The sequence below is a fragment of the Phoxinus phoxinus genome, assembly GCF_949152265.1.
Source record: "Phoxinus phoxinus genome assembly, chromosome: 6".
Classification (NCBI taxonomy): Eukaryota; Metazoa; Chordata; class Actinopteri; order Cypriniformes; family Leuciscidae; genus Phoxinus; species Phoxinus phoxinus.
Genome location: NC_136881.1, coordinates 36,319,695 through 36,338,111, shown reverse-complemented (window position 1 = coordinate 36,338,111; position 18,417 = coordinate 36,319,695). Strand labels below are relative to the sequence as shown.

Below are 18,417 nucleotides of genomic sequence, written 5' to 3'. Positions count from 1 at the left end.
TCATGTGTATTTATTTCACTTATATATTTGACTTGAATATAATATTTCCATTCATTTGTATTAGTTTTAACAAAAACAATTAAACTTAATGTGATGCATAATTTGTCAGTCACACATAAATAAAACGGACAAGATTTCTGCACTCAAAAAAAATAAATAAATCATGGTATAGTTTATTATTTAAATAATCATATTTTCAAAATGCATTTACCGGTGTTCAGATTTCTGAGAATCGGCATAAATCTGTTAAAAAGTATGACCATGGTTAAAAGTTAGCATATTTAGTTAATTTAGTATATTTAGTTACATTAAAATGTATGGGATTGTAAAAATGTGGATTTATTGATGATAATCCTGGTTATTGAGTATTTAAAACACATTCAGTTTATTAGTGGTATTACAGAAATCTTACCTGTTTGATTAATGTAGAAAAATAAGCATCACATATAAGTTTATTAGTTGGTTTATGTTATAGTATAATTCAAATGGATGGACTTTTGTATGCAATTAAATTACATAAATCTTAAATTTAGGCCTAAATATTTTTCGAGTGTAGTAATGTATATTATTTTATGTCAATGGACCTCCTGGAATCAAATTGCAGGGAATGACGCTTGCACATGCATGAAAAGCTATTGTATGAACAAACTTTGTAATGCCCTTCAGGTGTGCTAATGCTTAACTGGAAATGTCATTTTAAATTCTGATATTGTACTTCCTTCTAGTGGTTCCTTAGCCAGACAAGTGGTTCCTGCTCATGATTTCACTCTCTCTCCTTTTACCAACGGGACAGTCGTGGCCTAATGGTTAGAGAGTCAGACTTGTAACATGAAAGTTACAGGTTCAATTCTCAATAACGGCTGGAAATGACTGTTTTGTCAGAATTCACTGTACTCTAAAAAGAGTACACAAAAAGACATACTGCTTCCGGCGAGATTCTGAAATGTGCATGCTACTCTTTACAATCCCATGAGGCCACGGGAGAGGATTTGTGAATGCGAGTGAAGCGACGCAACTGACGCTGGTAGGTCACGTGATAATGACAAGTTGACAACATGGCGAATGTAGAACGTACAAATTATCTAACTTTTTTTTGCAGTCGCGAAGTAGTTACTTATTCAAAATAAGCACAAGAGTAGCTGTGATTCCAGGCACAGCCATATTGTAGGTAAGGAAAAAAGTAAACTCACCTGTAGCTCTTGTGTCAAGATTTATTCTTTAAAAAAATGTCATTTACCGTGTTCTATGTAACCTGCTAAATCCTATTGAATTAATTTATTAAATATATTTTATGGCTATAAGGTGTATTTCAAAATCCTCTGCCATCATGAAACCTAGGCTACATTTTAATGTTTTACATTTAGAATTGAAGGACATTTGAACTGATTTGCACTGTTTCTTTTATTCTCCTTCACAAAACAGCAAATAATAAACCATGGAGCAAATAATTTAACCAGGGTAAATTGTTTAAAAAATAAATAATTTGATCATATGCTTTGGGATAATATGCCTAAATTATTGAAATTAGCATTTTAGTAAAATAATTTTTTTTAAATGGATGAGAATTAAACCGGTTAGAGAAGGAAAAGCAGCCAAGTGTCCAGCATATGTGAATAGTTTAAAAACATGCCAGAATGCACCTCATGAAGTTGGTTGAGAGAATAAATAAGGTTCTAAACTGGAATCTATAGACAAAGGGTGGTGACCTTTGGCGTGAAGAAGCACAAATATTAGATTTGTTTTAATTTATCCAAAAAAATAAACATTTAACATGTTTTGCCATCTTAATAATTCCCACACATCCATTAGTAAAGCTTTTGAAGACTAGCACTCTTTGTACATGTTGCACACAAACCCTTTTTTTTTTATTCAGCCCAAAACCCTGTGCATACAAATCTTGCCCATTGAATTTCTCACTTAAATAAATGACAAAATTCTAAAATATAAAAACATAAACACATGCAAAGAAAGACAAGTTTAAGTTAAATTAAGTTATTCTTTAAAAGGTGTACAACAAAGACCCCTCATACCAACACAGAAAAGTTGTGAATTGGTCATTGATTCGGCTTCCCTTTATTTGCCCCATGTGGAGAGACTTTCAAAGGTTTGGGCCAACTGGTCATGTGACACACAACACCAGCCAATTGGAGCGCAGGGCTCAGATTTCATCTGGTGTGGAGAGGAGTCACTAAACTCCACTGAGCTTTTAGGAAAGGGAGGCTGACTCCTCTGCCTAGCCTCTGAAGTTTTCCGATACATTTAGTCCGTCCAAAGATGGACTAAACAACACATTATGAGCCGTGGACTTTATTATGGGATGTTAAAGGTGGCCACTGTAAGAAAGCAGAAGGATTTTGGGGAATTAATACTGTTTCACCACCACAGGCTCTTCCTGGAAGAAGAGGGAGATGGGGGCTGGAGCAATAACCATCTGTGTGAGTACAAAAAAACATGCTGGTCAACTCCATATAAGGCAGCCAATTTGAAAGAGTGTGTTTGTGTTTACACATTGAGGAGTTTCTGCATACATCAATGTGAATGAGTGCTGGCTGTGATCCTGGACTTAAACTGGGTGAAAGCCGCTAGACTGAGGTCATTTCTTTCCATCTGCTCGCAATGTCTCCTGGAAATGAAAACATCTTCTGTCAACTTCAGTGAAACTTTATATATAAATCAACATTACTTTGGTGCAGTATGCATTGAGAACAACGTCCAAAAATGTGTACCTTTAGGGGCACAACAGCTTGTTACTGGGAACTGGGCACGGATACCTTGTTTACACCTAAAAAGGTCCACAGTTGTGACTATAAGGGTACATACTCTAAAAAGTACTCATATGTAGATAAGGCACAAAGTAGTCCTTTTAAAGGCACTGCCCTGTTAGCAAGCTGTTGAACTTCTGTAGGAACAGTTTTGCACATTTGTTCTGGCACTGTTGTAAACTATTATGTTAGTTTCTACCTTATAATAGCAGGGATGTTCTGCAGCTGTTGTTAGCGTTCATTGCTACAGCCAGTTGCTCTCAGGACCACACACAGCATGTGCACGCATGCGTGTGAGATATGAATGAACATGCTGAGACTCGCTTCTCACCTAACAGAGTTTGTGATATTGAACCAGTTTAGTTTTTGAGCTTAACTATTCAGTTAGACATGTTATGTTGAAGTAACTCATGTGATATAAGGGGCTTTACTGAGGTGTATTTATCAGACTGTGGGGGAGGGTTTGAAGATCCATTGGCCTCCCCTAAGAGTCAAAGCAGGGGGGCGTCATTAAGTAATAAGGACATTGTCTAAACCCGTAATGGAAACTTGCGGCACAGACTTCTTTATTTCTCTCATTGACTGTGAATAGCATGACTGTATGCTAACACATGTTCGGCCCTTTCACATACAGTATGAAGTGTTGTGAGGGTTAGGGGTGACTTCATGGACATCTGTTCCCGTAGGTCTCTCATGAGTAGCTCAGACGAGCTTATGTTCTTAACGCCAAATTCAGGGACTTTAGGAATCATACTGAGATATAGGGCTTCCATTCGAACTAGATTAAATATGTACTGATCAATATATATATATGTATATATATATATATATGTATGTATATATTTTTTTGTGTATATAGGAAAGTCTATGGCGACTTTCCATAGACACAATGATTTTTATACTGTACTGTATATTTTACTATATTACTATTTTGCTGTTTTATACTATATACCATGTGTGTGTAATATAGTCCCCTCTGATTTTGCTCCTGAAAGATACATGCACTTATACTGTTTATGGTCCTTCTACTATTGAAACAGAAATAATTGGTATTTTGAGCTGATTATGCATTTGAGCATAAGATAAACACGTGTGTTCACAATAGAGCCTGGGTCACGCTTTGCTGAAAAAGGACATTACAGAACACCCAATTAAGATGCTCACGATAGGCTGAAGCGCACAGAATGAGCAGCAACCTTCTCCTTCATTGAAGGACTGCTAATAACCTCTGACTACAATACATTCTGTTGCTCTTTTATTCATCAAGAAGGATGCATTGTATCTGTATGTTTGTGACACAAAGAATGGATTTTGATTAATGTTACTTTAAGGTCTTTGATGAAAAAAAGCTTTTTGTTAAGTCAGTGTCTGTAAACTCACTTCCATGATGCAACTGGATATTTCATAATTGCATTTCAAAAGTTGCTGCAGAAAGATTATATTTACATATAGCCCTGCTGAAAAATATCGTCTTAAGATGATCTAGCTGGTCTCCTGTTTTAGGCTTAAGAGTGACTTTCACAGCAATATAAGCAACCCTTGAAGAATTTACAATGGTAACAATCATTTCTGCAATAACTTGCTATTAGCCACCATATCACTTGTCAATAGATGTTGTGGGAACCATCATTTTTTTTTAATGTCTTTAAAATTATTAAGTTTATTAATATATACTATAGATATTAATTATATATTAAACACGCGCACACACACATAATTTAAATATATAATATTTAATATAATATAAATACATAAATATAAATTATATAGATAAATATATGATATAGTATAAATAAATTGTTGAAATAAACAACAACTCTCTCTCTCTCTCTCTCTCTCTCTCTATATATATACATATATATATATACATATAATATCATAATATAAATAAATTAAAATGATATATAACTTATTTATATTTATTTATTTATAGAATTTTGATTAATGTGATTTGCTATAAATAATATATCTGTGTATATTTTAAATGTAAATATATATAATTTATCGATAATAAAAATAAGTTAAAATTCTCTCTCTCTCTCTCTCTCTCTATATATATATATATATAAATATATAACATTTTAATATAAATATGTATAATATAAATACATTTACATTTCTCTCTCTCCATATATATATATATAATTTATTTATTTATTATATAAATAAGTTAAAATATAAATATTTAGAATATATATAAATTAAAAGATGTAAGATAAATAAGTAATTTATCTATGTACATACTATATATATATATATATATATATATATATATATATATATATATAGATATATACACACGCAGGTTTATTATTGTACCTAATACTAACTTCCTGAATGCATAACGTTCAAAGTGTTCCTCCTCTAGACCATAACCACCCCTGTTCTCTGGCCACAGCTGAGTTTGATATATTGTCAGCTGTGTGTTTCCTCTCACCTGGTAACAGGTGCATGGCAACCCCTGCTGACGTAGACACACACACACTAACCTCCCTCCCTCCTGTTTCCTGCCAGTGACAGATCCACCTACACTGGCAGTGGGAAAGTAAAGGCTGATATATGGACTATAGGGGTCTTAATGATGCAGACAGTCAGAACGGTGGATGTGGTTGACTGCTCCTCTCTCTTCTGCTTTTCAAAGCACAACAAGGCAGCGGTTCAGATTAAGGAGGATGTAAAGAGGATGGTGCAGTTGCCCATGCTCAAACCCTCTCCGGCCACCGGCGCTGGGGGACAGAAGATCTTCGGCGTGTCCCTGGTGAAGTTGAGCGATCTGGGACTTGTCAAGGACGGAGTTCCTGTGGTGGTCCGGTGTATGGTGGAGTATCTGGAAAAGCATGGTAAGTGTCATGGTTTTCTACGGTGTTGGTGTAGAGAAATCTGATCTGGGAACAATGATAAAGAATTAAAAGTAACCTGAGTTTTTCTTTGGTGAGCAATTATAATGGATAACATGTCATAATCTAGCCTGCATTCATATAAAGAAATAATCAGGTGTCTGATATAGGCCTCAGCGTTACTTGGCAATTTATAATTGATTATATATACATTTATAATTGTTTTCAGAGGTGCAACGGGTTCTATACAATATCAGAATACTTTATTTTGCCCTCTTAAATTTAATGGGAAGGATTCCAAACATTTCATTATATATTATATTAAATTGTATTATATATTAAAAAATTACACAGTTTTTAAGACACAAGTAAAAAAAACAGCATGTTTTATTTTATATTAGACCTTTTATATTTTTCTCTTGCTACATAAAATGGGTTGTTAACATAAAATATATATTTTTAATCATCAATTCATATTACATGATCAAAGGTTAATTTAGATGTCTACATTTTAGGCCAACAAAGGGTCTTTTTCAAGACTTTTGTTTTTGTTTTATAATATCAATTGCCTTATACTGTGGTGGCATGCATTTTTAAAGGTATAAATATTTGACATAGTCATGATATCTCAATTGTTTTGAGGTCATAGAAAATGTTTACGTTTCTTTAATTAGGAAAATGTTATTTAAAATGATTGAGATAGCCTAAAGTTCAAAGTGTGAGACCTTTTAAAGGTAGTAAGGTACACTATATTACTTTTTCTTGCACAAAATTAACAAAATAACGAGTAAATACATAATCAATCCTTCTTCTACAATGTGTTTTTGTCTTACCTTTATTCACATTTTAGACCTGAGTCCTGACGGATGGTTTTCGCGGCAAATTGCGTATAGCCCTACGTCACTCGCCCTTGCATGTCTCCTCAAATCGTACTCGGTTACTAACGTAACCTCGGTTCTCTCTAGGAGAGGGAACGAGTACTGCGTCGAAGAACGCTACGGGAAAGATATTTCTTTGTCGAGATTGAAGCCAAAAATTAATCCTTAATTTTGTAATATTGTAAAACGCTTTTCTGAAGCATACAACCTAGGCGGAGCAATACAGCTCACCCATTGGCTGCTCTGCCAGAAAAGCACAGCCTATGCGAGGCCAGGACGCTGACCAATGAGGACGCTTCGCGCCCTTCTGCGTCACCTCCCGCCCAAACAGGCGTGGCCTAGGCCTATAAATACGAGCATAGCTGTCTAACACGCCGATTTTCGTCAATGAAGCGACGCAGCGTGGACACGCACGGCATGAGACGCAGTACTCGTTCCCTCTCCTAGAGAGAACCGAGGTTACGTTAGTAACCGAGTACGTTCTCTTACGTAGAGTTCTCTCGTACTGCGTCGAAGAACGCTACGGGAACCCTATGCAAACCGCCGTGCGTGTTCTTGGATCGACACAGACACCTAAGGGCGCGCGCGCCCTGGTATACAAGCGCCTACCCCAAGAAGTATAGGGAGAGCGGCTAAAATAGCATCATCCCTTATAGTAGTGCCTCTTAAGGCATAATAGCATATATATGTAAATATAGATATATATGAAGGGTAATAGCATGCTCATGGGACACATTGTCAGTGAGTGATGCTTAAACATTGAAGTGACCTGGGCCGCAGCGCGGGGCAGGAACACTTATACATATTAGGCATTGAAGTGACCTGGGCCGCAGCGCGGGGCAGGAGCACTTGTACATATTACCATTGAAGTGACCTGGGCCGCAGCGCGGGGCAGGAACACTTATACATAGTCTTCTAGACCGAGAGCAGTTTAGCCTGCAACGCAGGAACCTCTAGGTTATAGAACCTAATAAATGTAGACGGGGAGGCCCAGCCTGCCGCCATACAGATATCATGTAACGAGATTCCGCTATACCAAGCCCATGAAGAGGCCATGCCTCTCGTGGAATGTGCTCTGATGCCCAAAGGGCATTCCAAGCCTCTAGATGCGTAGGCTAGCGCAATGGCGTCCACTACCCATCGAGATAGACTCTGTTTCGTTGCGGCTCGTCCCTTGGAGTGCCCGCTGAACGAAACAAAGAGCTGCTCCGTCTGTCGAAAAACAGCGGAGCGGGACACGTAAGCTCTTAATGCCCTGACCGGGCAAAGGGAGCTATTTCCGTCCTCTGAGGCCGGCATGGCCGACAGGGAGATGACCTGAGCCCTGAACGGTGTGTTGAGGGACTTAGGCACGTACCCATGCTTCGGTTTCAATACGACTATAGAGTCGTTTGGCCCGAACTCCATACAAGAAGCTCTCACTGAGAGCGCTTGCAAGTCTCCCACACGCTTCACTGAAGCGAGAGCCAAAAGAAACACGGTCTTGAGAGACAGGTGTTTCATGTCAACTGAGTGAATAGGCTCGAAAGGGGCCCCTTTCATAGCGTTCAACACTGTAGAAAGGTCCCAAACGGGGACTGAAGGAGGCCTTGGAGGGTTTAACCTCCTGGCGCCTCTCAGGAAGCGGACCACCAGGTCGTTCCTGCCTAGTGAACGGCCAAGCGTTGGATTAACGAACGCTGATATGGCAGCCACATAGACTTTGAGCGTGGATGGGGTTCTTCCCTTATCCAATAGCTCTTGCAAGAAGGAGAGAATCTCCGGTTCTCCACACTGAAGTGGTGACAGACCTTGATCTGAACACCATCCAGAGAACACCGACCATTTGGAAGCGTAGAGCCGTCTAGTAGACGGAGCCCTAGCTTGTTCGATCGTGTCTAACACTCCTCTTGGGAGGTTAGCGGGTACCCGATTATGGCCCATACGTGTAGGGACCAAAGCTCGGGGTGAGGATGCAGAATCGAGCCCTTGGCCTGTGAGAGGAGGTCTCTCCTCACTGGAATCGGCCACGGGGCAGTACTTTTCAGTCGCATCAAAGCTGGGAACCAGGTCTGATTCGTCCAGAATGGAGCAACTAGCAGTACTGAGCATCCGCTCTCCTTGATACGCTCCAGCACTTGAGGCAGGAGTGAGACAGGAGGAAAAGCATAGAGCGGGCGGCGGGGCCAGACTCTGGCCAGCGCGTTCGCGCTCTTCGAAAAGAATTCTGGGCAATGAGCGTTTTCCTGGTTTGCAAACAGGTCTATTTCCGCTCTGCCGAACGTTTTCCACAGCAGACGCACTGTCTGTGTGTGTAGGGACCACTCTCCCGTAGGAACGTTGTTCCGTGAGAGTCTGTCCGGGCCTACGTTCAAGTGGCCTGGCACGTGCATTGCTCTTAACGAGCGCAGGTTGTGCTGGGCCCACACCAGTATGCGTTCCGCTAACCTGAATAGGTTCCGGGATCTCACGCCACCCTGGCGGTTTATGTAGGCTACTACCGACATGTTGTCCGAGCGGACCAGGACGTGGTGTCCTTTTATCCGGGGACAGAAGCGCCTCAGCGCAAAGTCCACTGCCATCATTTCCAGGCAGTTTATGTGCGGTAGTTCGGCTCGCTCTGACCACTGGCCAAAGAGCGGACTGCCGTCGAGCAGTGCTCCCCAGCCTGAGGTGGACGCGTCCGTGGACACCACCTTCAGGCTCGAGGAAGTCCCCAGGCTTACACCTGACCGGTACCAGTCTGACGCTCTCCATGGTGTCAGGGCTGAAATGCATTCCTGAGTGACCTTGAGGCGATAACGACCGTGTAACCATGCTCGGCGCGGTACGCGCGCTCTCAACCAGAACTGTAGTGGGCGCATGCGCAGCAGGCCCAACTGCAGCACTGTTGAGGCTGAGGCCATGAGGCCCAGCATTTTCTGAAATCTCCTGAGTGGCACTATGTGGCCGCTGAGGAAGGATTTCGCCATTTGCAGGGTATTTTGCCTGCGCTGTGATGACAGCTGTGCTGTCATAGACAGTGAGTTCAGATCCAGTCCTAAAAAGGAGATCCTTTGACTGGGAAACAGTGAACTTTTCTCCCAATTGACTCTCAGACCTAAGCACTCGAGGTGATCGAGAATTAGGGTCTTGTGGCGGATGCGTTCTGAAGGTGATTGAGCTAGAATCAGCCAATCGTCCAAATAATTCAGAATTCGAATGCCGCGGAGTCTCAGAGGTGCCAGCGCCGCGTCCATGCACACTGTAAATGTACGAGGTGCTAGAGACAGGCCGAATGGCAGGACTGTGTACTGATATGCCTGGCCCCCGAAGGCGAATCTCAAAAATCGCCTGTGACGTGACGCAATTTGTATGAAAATACGCGTCTTTCAGATCTATTGCCATAAACCAGTCTCCTCGGCGAATCTGCGCGAGGAAAGCTCTGGTCGTGAGCATTCTGAACTTTCGCTTTGTCAGCGCTTTGTTCAGATGCCTGAGATCTAAAATGGGTCTGAGACCCCCGTCTTTTTCGGTTCCAGAAAATATCTGCTGTACAGACCCCCTTCGCTCTGAGCTTGAGATAAAGGCTCTATGGCCCCTTTGCTCAATAGCTTCGCTATTTCGGCTCGAAGTAGATGTGCTACTTCTGTTTTCACCGTAGTTTCGACTTTCTCCGTGAAACGGGGAGGGCGTCGATGAAACTGTAGCGAATAGCCTCTTTTTATAGTCTCTAGCACCCATTCTGAGACCCCGGGAAGTCATTCCCATGCATCTGCACGTGTGACTAGGGGTTGAATGTAATCTGGGCCCTGGTCGCGAAATGGCGGCGACACGAGAGCAACCGTGTGCTGTGACATGGACGCCGTGGCGTGTGAGGCGGGGGGCATGTTTAACACAGTATGCATCCCGCGCGCGCTCAGCTCTCTATGTCGAGAGAGAGCGCGCGGGACGAGTCCCGTAGGGCTCGTGATGTTTGTGAATAAACGTGGGCGCTTGGTGGCGGGCACATTTATAACACCGGGAACACTGTTTTTGTGTACTGACTGACCGTTCGTTAGTTTCGTTTTTACAGAAAACCGCGGAACGTGCAGTGTGTAGTGGTTGTGGGCACTTGGCAGTGGGTCACGCTCACTACATGTAAAACACAATCGGCATGAGCCGATTTTATGTGTGCAGACCCTGCGTTGTTCAGGGCTGTGCTTGCACGGGTTGAAAAACCGGGCTCTGGTCGCGAAATGGCGGCGACACGAGAGCAGTCGTGTGCTGTAACATGGGCGCCATTGCAGCGTGATGCGGGGGCGCGCTTAATCGAGCGGGCAGCCCGCGCGCGCTCTCAGCTCTCTCAGGTGAAAGAGAGAGCGCGCGGTGCGAGCCCCGTACGGCTCGGCATGTTTGAGAATAAATGTGGGTGCGTGAACGCGGGTACATTTATAGCACTGGGAAGTACTGTCTATTAGAACTGACTGACCGTGCATTGGTTTCGTTTCATAGAAACCGTGTGACATGTAGTTTGTAGTGATTGTGGGCGCTTGAAAACGGGCACGCTCACTACATATAATGCACAATCGAAATGAGTCGATTTATGTGTGCAAACCCTGTATGTGTAGGGCTGTGCTTGTGTGTACGAATGGGCACTAGGTCGTGGGCATTACGGATACACACATTACATCATCGGCTGTGGCCGGGACACCGTGTAGCACAGAGAGTACTGTCTATCAGAACCGACTGACCGTGCATTCGTTTCGTTTTTACAGAAACCACGGGACATGCAGTGTGTAGTGATTGTGGGCACTGAAAAGCGGGCACGTTCACTAACTTACATGTGAAGCACAACCGACACGGGTCGATTTTATGTGTGCAAGCCCTGTATTGTGTAGGGCTGTGCTTGTGTGTACGAATGGGCACTAGGTCGTGGGCATTACGGATACACACATTACACCATCGGCCGTGGCCGGGACACCAGTAAATACATTTTCAGATTTACCTGGGGCGTCGTGAAAACGGCGTCTGTGTGCAGGCAAACGGGCATTGATGCCGATTTGGTGACTGCAAAATACACTGGCACGGTCGCGAATGTTGGGACTGTGCGAGCGAGACATTTTAGTGAAATCCGGCCGCGGCGGGATTTTAACACTGTAGCTTTCCTCGAAGCAGAAATGCGCATCCTGGCTGAAAACGGGGCTTTCCGGGACTCCGCGATTTCCTCGTGAATTCAGGAAGAAAAAGGCGTGGGTCGTGAGGACGGTAACGTACGTTCCTCTGCAGAAAAGCAGCCATCCAGCCGGTAAGCGCATCGATGCTGGTCTTTCTCCGTCGACGCTCACGAGCGGCGGGGGAGGGGAGATCCTCGGAGCTCGCCCATCCCTCGCTACCCGAAGCGAGGAGAGAACAGCAGTCGTCCTTCACAGACACGGCTTCATCTTCCTCATCCATGACGGACGCGGCGGCACACAGCGGCCCTTGTCCGTCGGTCAGAGAGTCGAGCGAAGCGGGCGGAGAAGCTAGCGGCAGCAGCGGCGAGCATCTCGTGGTGAAGGGAGGTTCCGGGCTCCGCTGAGCACGGCGCTTTTCACGGCGCGGCACTACAGCGGGCGGAAAAGGGTGCAGCTTCAGTAAATGAACGCCAGGCGAGTCCGCAGAGTCACCGTAGGCATCAAATCACAGTGATGGCAGCCGCCATCGACGAGAGCTGAAGCTGCGTGATACTCACAGGCAGGAAACACAAGCACGTGGTCCCCGTCGCTGAGCGGGGCTCTACACGAGCCACAGGAGGTGCGAGACATCTTGAAAAAGACGCTCGGCTCTTTTAGTGTGGAAAAACTGTGTGACGCGACGGCGAACACACACACAAAACACACACACATAATGTAAAGGATATTCCACGCCGGAGAAGCGCAGCAGGGAACGGCGGCTGAAGGCGGCGATGACCAGCGGCTTCAGGTAAGAGGCGCGTCCTGCTGAGGTGCTTGTATCCAAACGGCTGTGGTGGCTCGAATCCAATCCAACGATGCGTGCAGCTTCGTGAATTTAAGAAAATCGGCGTGTTAGACAGCTATGCTCGTATTTATAGGCCTAGGCCACGCCTGTTTGGGCGGGAGGTGACGCAGAAGGGCGCGAAGCGTCCTCATTGGTCAGCGTCCTGGCCTCGCATAGGCTGTGCTTTTCTGGCAGAGCAGCCAATGGGTGAGCTGTATTGCTCCGCCTAGGTTGTATGCTTCAGAAAAGCGTTTTACAATATTACAAAATTAAGGATTAATTTTTGGCTTCAATCTCGACAAAGAAATATCTTTCCCGTAGCGTTCTTCGACGCAGTACGAGAGAACTCTACGTAAGAGAACCGTAAAAAGAGAAAAATTGCTCCGGCTTCTTTGACATGAGTAGTTAGTTAGTTAGTTAGTTAGTAAGTTCTCACAACTAGCTAGAAAGTTTGAGATAGAGCAGCAAAATCTAGAACCTCCGGGGAATCAGCCTAAAAAAAAAAGAAGCCAAACAGAGGAGAGTCTGCTGGCAAAAATCAAATTCACCGAACTTGTAATAAACCAGATTCAACATTGGCTTGGCTTTTCGGAGATGGCGAGAACTGATGGATTTGAAATGTTGTAAAAGCGGCACGGAGATGAAGACGTTATTATTAGGTACTTAACGGGTGAGTGAGGTAGGCTATTTTATTGAACAGATAAATTGGCATATGTAGCTCTAACAGACTTCATTGTAAAGCGTTATTATTATTGTGAAGGGTCATTTTTATCCGCACAGTCACGCAGAGCCGAAGCACAGACACTGCTAAATATATGCGGTTTTGTTTTCTTTAACCGCTAGAGGGCCAAAGGTTAGTGTAGGCTACCTTTTAGAAAACATTTAATTATCTTCTTTTTTCCCCCTTCTCAATACTGTCTGTGGGTATAATTAGTGCACTTTTGACCATGTTGGCTGCAGTGAATGTGAACGGGAAAGGAGTCTATTTTTCTTCCTGCCAGTAGCTACTACATGTTGTTTAAGAAGAACACAGTCACAGCTTTTACTGCTTTAGTGAACAGCTCCAATCCTTTAGCCAACAAGACCAAGCTGTGACAATTAGGTAATTGTGTACCAGATCGAGGTCAACCCAAATGAAAAAGGAATGACATGTACAGTAAATTCAAAGTAAAAACATCTAATTTTTTTACCATATTATATAATCACTTTTTGGAAAACTAATAACATTTATCATTATAAATAATATTTTCGTGATATTTCAGAGTGCATTTTGTATTATTTATTTGAAAACAAAAGTTAACAAGCACATTTTTAAAGTTACAAACATAAATGCATATGTATGATGCAAATGCAAGTATGATTTATGACATCAAAAACATGACAAAACTGCAAGGTTGAAATAGAGAACAATACTATTATATTTAATAACACTGTTCAAACAATTACTATATAAATCTGTATTATACAAATTGATCATGTTATTCAATTAAAATCAAATGGGTAACTGAGTGGGCAACATTAACTAGTGCCAGACCAATGCATCTGAATATTTTCTCACTTCTTATTAACACTCCATTGTTTGAATTAGAATTTTATCCATTACCCAAATACATTTTCATTACTAAAATATTATAATTCGTTAGTTTTATATTTGTGTCATATAAACAAAATGAAACTGGTTATAAATCTGAAGCCTAGATGCTGCAGTTGTGCTTGTTCTCCACTGGGTAGTGCTGTGCCCTTTCAGATCAACCAATCACTGCACTGGGCCTTTGAGAAAACATGGCAGCGTGTTACTGTGTGACTACCATAGACAGTATATAAGGGTGACTACATGTTAACCTGTGTTTTGAACATTTGAACAAGTGTTTTACTTGAACTTGATTTTAAAGTATATTTTATTACGTTGAAATATCTTCCCATATTTTTCAATATTAGCTCTGCATTTGAGCTAAGAGTGGCATACTTTTGTTTATTACTTTGTTGAAACTCTAAAATGTTTCTCTTCTGATGCCACAATCTGTCAGGTCTTCGTCAGGAGGGTCTGTTCAGAGTGAACGGCAGCGTTCGGACAGTGGATAACCTGCGGCAGAGGTTCGATGGTGGAGAAGAGGTGGATCTTGATCGGGAAGCAGACGCTTTTGCTGTCGCCAGTTTACTGAAGCAGTTTTTGAGGGATCTACCTGAGGGTCTCATCCATCCCTCCATCCACAATCCTCTCATTCAGCTGCACCAGGGTGAGTCACCTGTACTCTTCATTCATGGGTGGTGTGGTATAGTGCTTAGACATCTGTGCTGGTTACCAAAATATTGTAGGTTGTAGAAACAAAACGGTGTGGAAACAACTTTCACTCAAAAATTGCTGGCAAACAATTACAAGGAAATGGCAAGTAAGACGTTGAATTAAACGTGAAATTTTGAAGGTTGGAAAAACTGAAACGGCGTAGCTAATTCAATAATCTATTATTTAAATAAATATAGGAGGAAAATTATATTTTAATGATTTTGGTTTCGCTCGCAGAACTTTGCGTTCTATCTCAAAACGTTGGAAATAGTGCCATTAAACCGATTAATTGCGATTAATCGCATCTAACATAAAAGCTTGTAAATATATACACTGTGTATATATATTATGTGTGTGTATATATATTATATGTGTGTGTGTGTATATATATATACACACACAAACACACACATTATATAGCTACAAACTTTTATGTTAGATAGATGTGATTAATCGCAATTAATCGTTTTGACAGCACTAGTTGTAAATAACATGAGGTGTGAGGATAAGCTATACATCAGGGAACGAAAGCAAAGTTTCTTGGGAGAACGCATTACTTTAGTGGATGAATGCAAAAGGATTCAAATATAATTTACCCTCCCATTTCATATTTTTTAAATGCACAATATTAAACCCCACACATTAGGAAATAATTAAATACTCACCATTGTACATCCTCATCCCATGTATACTATTTTGATATGTTTATATATTATACAATATTATTTACATATATAAAATGTATTTAATTCATGATAGCAAAGTAGGTCAGCGGTTCAGTGCCAGTCATTACTGTTAGCTGTTTATCAACTGAGATGATTTGGGTGAAGGTTATGCTTCTATCTTAAGCACATGAGTCATCTTCAGGCCCGTGACTGAGCAGAGCGATCGGAGGTTTTCTTCTGTAGTGGAAGTTTAATCTAAACTGTATAAGACTAAGTGCTCTAAATCTTGCTTTATGTCTTTTCACACTGTTTGAAGAGCTCTAGGAGGGATTTTGGCTTCTGACTGGTGTAAAAGATTAGACAAAGCTTTAATAAACAGCATTGTTTTACTGGCTCACATCCAGTGGATCCATTAAAACCAGGAAAAAAAAATCTGTATCATCTCTGCGACATACAGAGAGGAGACTTTGCTTAATTAATGTGGTCTTGTGTCAGAGATCAGCAGTGCACTGATACTGCAAACGCCTCAGTTTCATATTAAAGATGGCAAAAATAAAACTCCTGAAGGAATTATGTGAACTGTTTTTTTTGACAGACTTTTTCTCTCTCCCTCTCTGTTGTTGTCCCAATCTCCCTCTTTTTGTGGCATGTGCGAGACGCTATATATCCTGCGCAGATGGTGCATTTTGGGTGCCAGAAAACAAGGATTAATAAAGACATATTTGTTTTGGAAATGTTATGCATTCACGCAGAGACAGTAGAGTTACACACATGAAATCTTGGATTTGATTTCAAACCGAGAACATAAAAAAATAATAATTTGTTATTAATATTCATTTATTAAAATATATATATTTTTTCAATATGTTTATATTTTACCCCCCCCAAAACTAAAATTTTATATATTTTCATATATTTAGATATTCATGCAAATTAAATGTTAAATTATTGCTAAAAATTATTGCTAAATGTATTGCTAAAATTATTGCTAAAAGAATTGCCTAAATCACCCCCATATTCACTATTCCCTACATTACTCCACTAATATAGTTCAATTGAAGGAGTGAATGAAAACGAGTGAGTGGATTCGGACACCGAGTGCCGGAAGGGCTGCTGCTTTTGCATAGTTTCTGCTTAACGTTTAATAATTATTCGAAACTTGGCAAACTGGCAGCTCTAGTAAATGAAAAATTAAAGGATTCATTTTGAACTCTGTCATGGAAACTAGCATGTATAAACTTTAATTAAACACTTTAATAATCAAGTAAAAAGGAATTATTTATACCTGTATGATATTACGCTGTACCCACATTGGACCAGTGGTTTGGAAGATAGATGGATGGATGGATGATTCAGCTGCTGGCACCATCTTCACACTTGTTATTGCGGTGCATTGTGGGATTGAATGAGTGCACACGATAACGTCCACTATGGTTTCGGACAGACACCACTACAAATAGCTGTTCCCTCAAATAGTGCCCTATTTAAGCGTATAGGGGGTGATTTCGGACACATTCATGCTCATAGTGAGGTTCTCTTTAGTGGTTATGAAGCAGACACACTTCAGCAATTTTGTCCAACTGTCTCCTTAGGCTGACTTTAGCATGACGTGGTCCTTTCTCTTCCTGTCACTCTTCCCCTACTTCTTACAGAGCAGTTTTGAGTCAGCCTTTTCACTTCCACATAAAAGCACCATAAATAATACTTGTCACCACTTCCTGTTTTCCAGCTTTTTCCCGACCACTATTCCGGAGCTCTGTTTCTATTTGAAAATCAGCTACAATAGAACATGTATCAGGCTTGTGCAAAATTCAGAATTGGCCTCCAATTCAATTCATGAATTGGAATTGGAATTTTATTGACTCCGCCCCACAGGAAGTTGAATTTGAATTTGAATGACAGGAAGGGGAATTAAATGTGTTGAATCTCACATACATTCAGTGTTAGGAAGGTTACTTTGGAAATGTAATTCCTTACCGTTATAAGTTACCCATTATAAATGTGGTTTGGATTACTTTATTTGGATTACTTTCATTACACGTAACTAGTCACTCCTCAACCCTGCATACATTTTGTTCTAAAATATAGATATTGATCAAATTCTTGAAATAAATGACCCCCTCGATGTTGCTTAATTACTTTTGTTCCAATGTTATTTTCATTTCAAAGTAATCAAATAACACAAAGTTCAAACTAATATCATTCACTTAATATATGTATATTAATTTCTTTTAATTTTTATTGCAATTCTGCTTCCTTTAATTCAAATTCGAATTGTAGTTCTAGATCCTGTTTTTGCCCTCAATTCAAATTCAAGAATTTAATTGGAATTCAGGAGTCATTCTCAATTCAATTCTGAATTGTGCGCAAGCCTGACATGTATAACATTTGCAATATTATTATTTACAATATTTGCTCAGAACAGAAGATTCAGATTTTAGCTTTACTGGACACATCTCTTTTATCTGAATTATATGAATATCTTACTTTTTAAAATATGAAACCCTTTCTGTTTCTGTTATATTATATTTCCATTTTATTTCTGTTGTTCTGTCAGAATCTGATGAGGATGACTTCTGTAAGGACCTGTGTGAGCTCCTACATCAGCTGCCAGATATCCACTACAGTCTCCTGCATTACCTATGTCACTTCCTGTCCCAGGTGGAAGAGGAACACGCTCATAACCGCATGACTGCGACCAACCTGGCCACAGTGTTTGGGCCCAACGTCTTCCAGTAAGTCACGGTCACACAGTTCAACACAAGCAAACCAATGAAATATTTTTCACTTCATTTATTTTTGTAGCACAGGTTCATTTCTGAAAGCTGTAAATGCTTTTCCATGAAATAATCAGAATAATTTTAGCTCTTTGTGCATGTATCCGCAAGCTATGTGAATCATGTCTCGACTGCCCAATGTCAAAAGCTGCATGTTATGTAACATGGGTGTCATGTTCTCAGTCTTGCGTCTCATTGGCTGTATTGTGGAGTGATCAGCACTTACACTTCACACAAACCTTGACCAACCCCACATACCAGTGCATAGTTAAAATGC

The 18,417-nt window shown here is 41.1% G+C and overlaps 1 protein-coding gene and 1 long non-coding RNA gene across 10 annotated transcripts in view; one reads left to right on the top strand and one right to left on the bottom strand.

The window, feature by feature from the left end:
* Positions 1–1,026: 1,026 nt before the first annotated feature.
* Positions 1,027–18,417, top strand: part of fam13a (family with sequence similarity 13 member A) — a gene marked incomplete at its 5' end in the record, with an annotated part of 57,177 nt that continues 39,786 nt past the window's right edge. For 5 of the 9 annotated variants that reach the window (XM_079616991.1, XM_079616992.1, XM_079616989.1 and 2 more), the window contains 3 exons: positions 5,341–5,602; positions 14,442–14,651; positions 17,921–18,098. In XM_079616991.1, coding sequence (XP_079473117.1) covers positions 5,341–5,602; positions 14,442–14,651; positions 17,921–18,098 — 650 coding nt within the window. Of the gene's footprint in view, positions 1,169–2,125; positions 2,436–5,340; positions 5,603–14,441; positions 14,652–17,920; positions 18,099–18,417 lie in introns of those variants that run through there. The other 4 variants (XM_079616993.1, XM_079616994.1, XM_079616987.1 and 1 more) reach the window with 2 other exon arrangements.
* On the bottom strand, positions 2,294–6,508 carry LOC307000960. Its single transcript, XR_013798142.1, has 4 exons — positions 6,433–6,508; positions 5,252–5,589; positions 2,529–2,623; positions 2,294–2,431 (listed from the first exon to the last, which is right to left on the bottom strand). It is a non-coding gene; the product is annotated as an uncharacterized lncRNA (long non-coding RNA).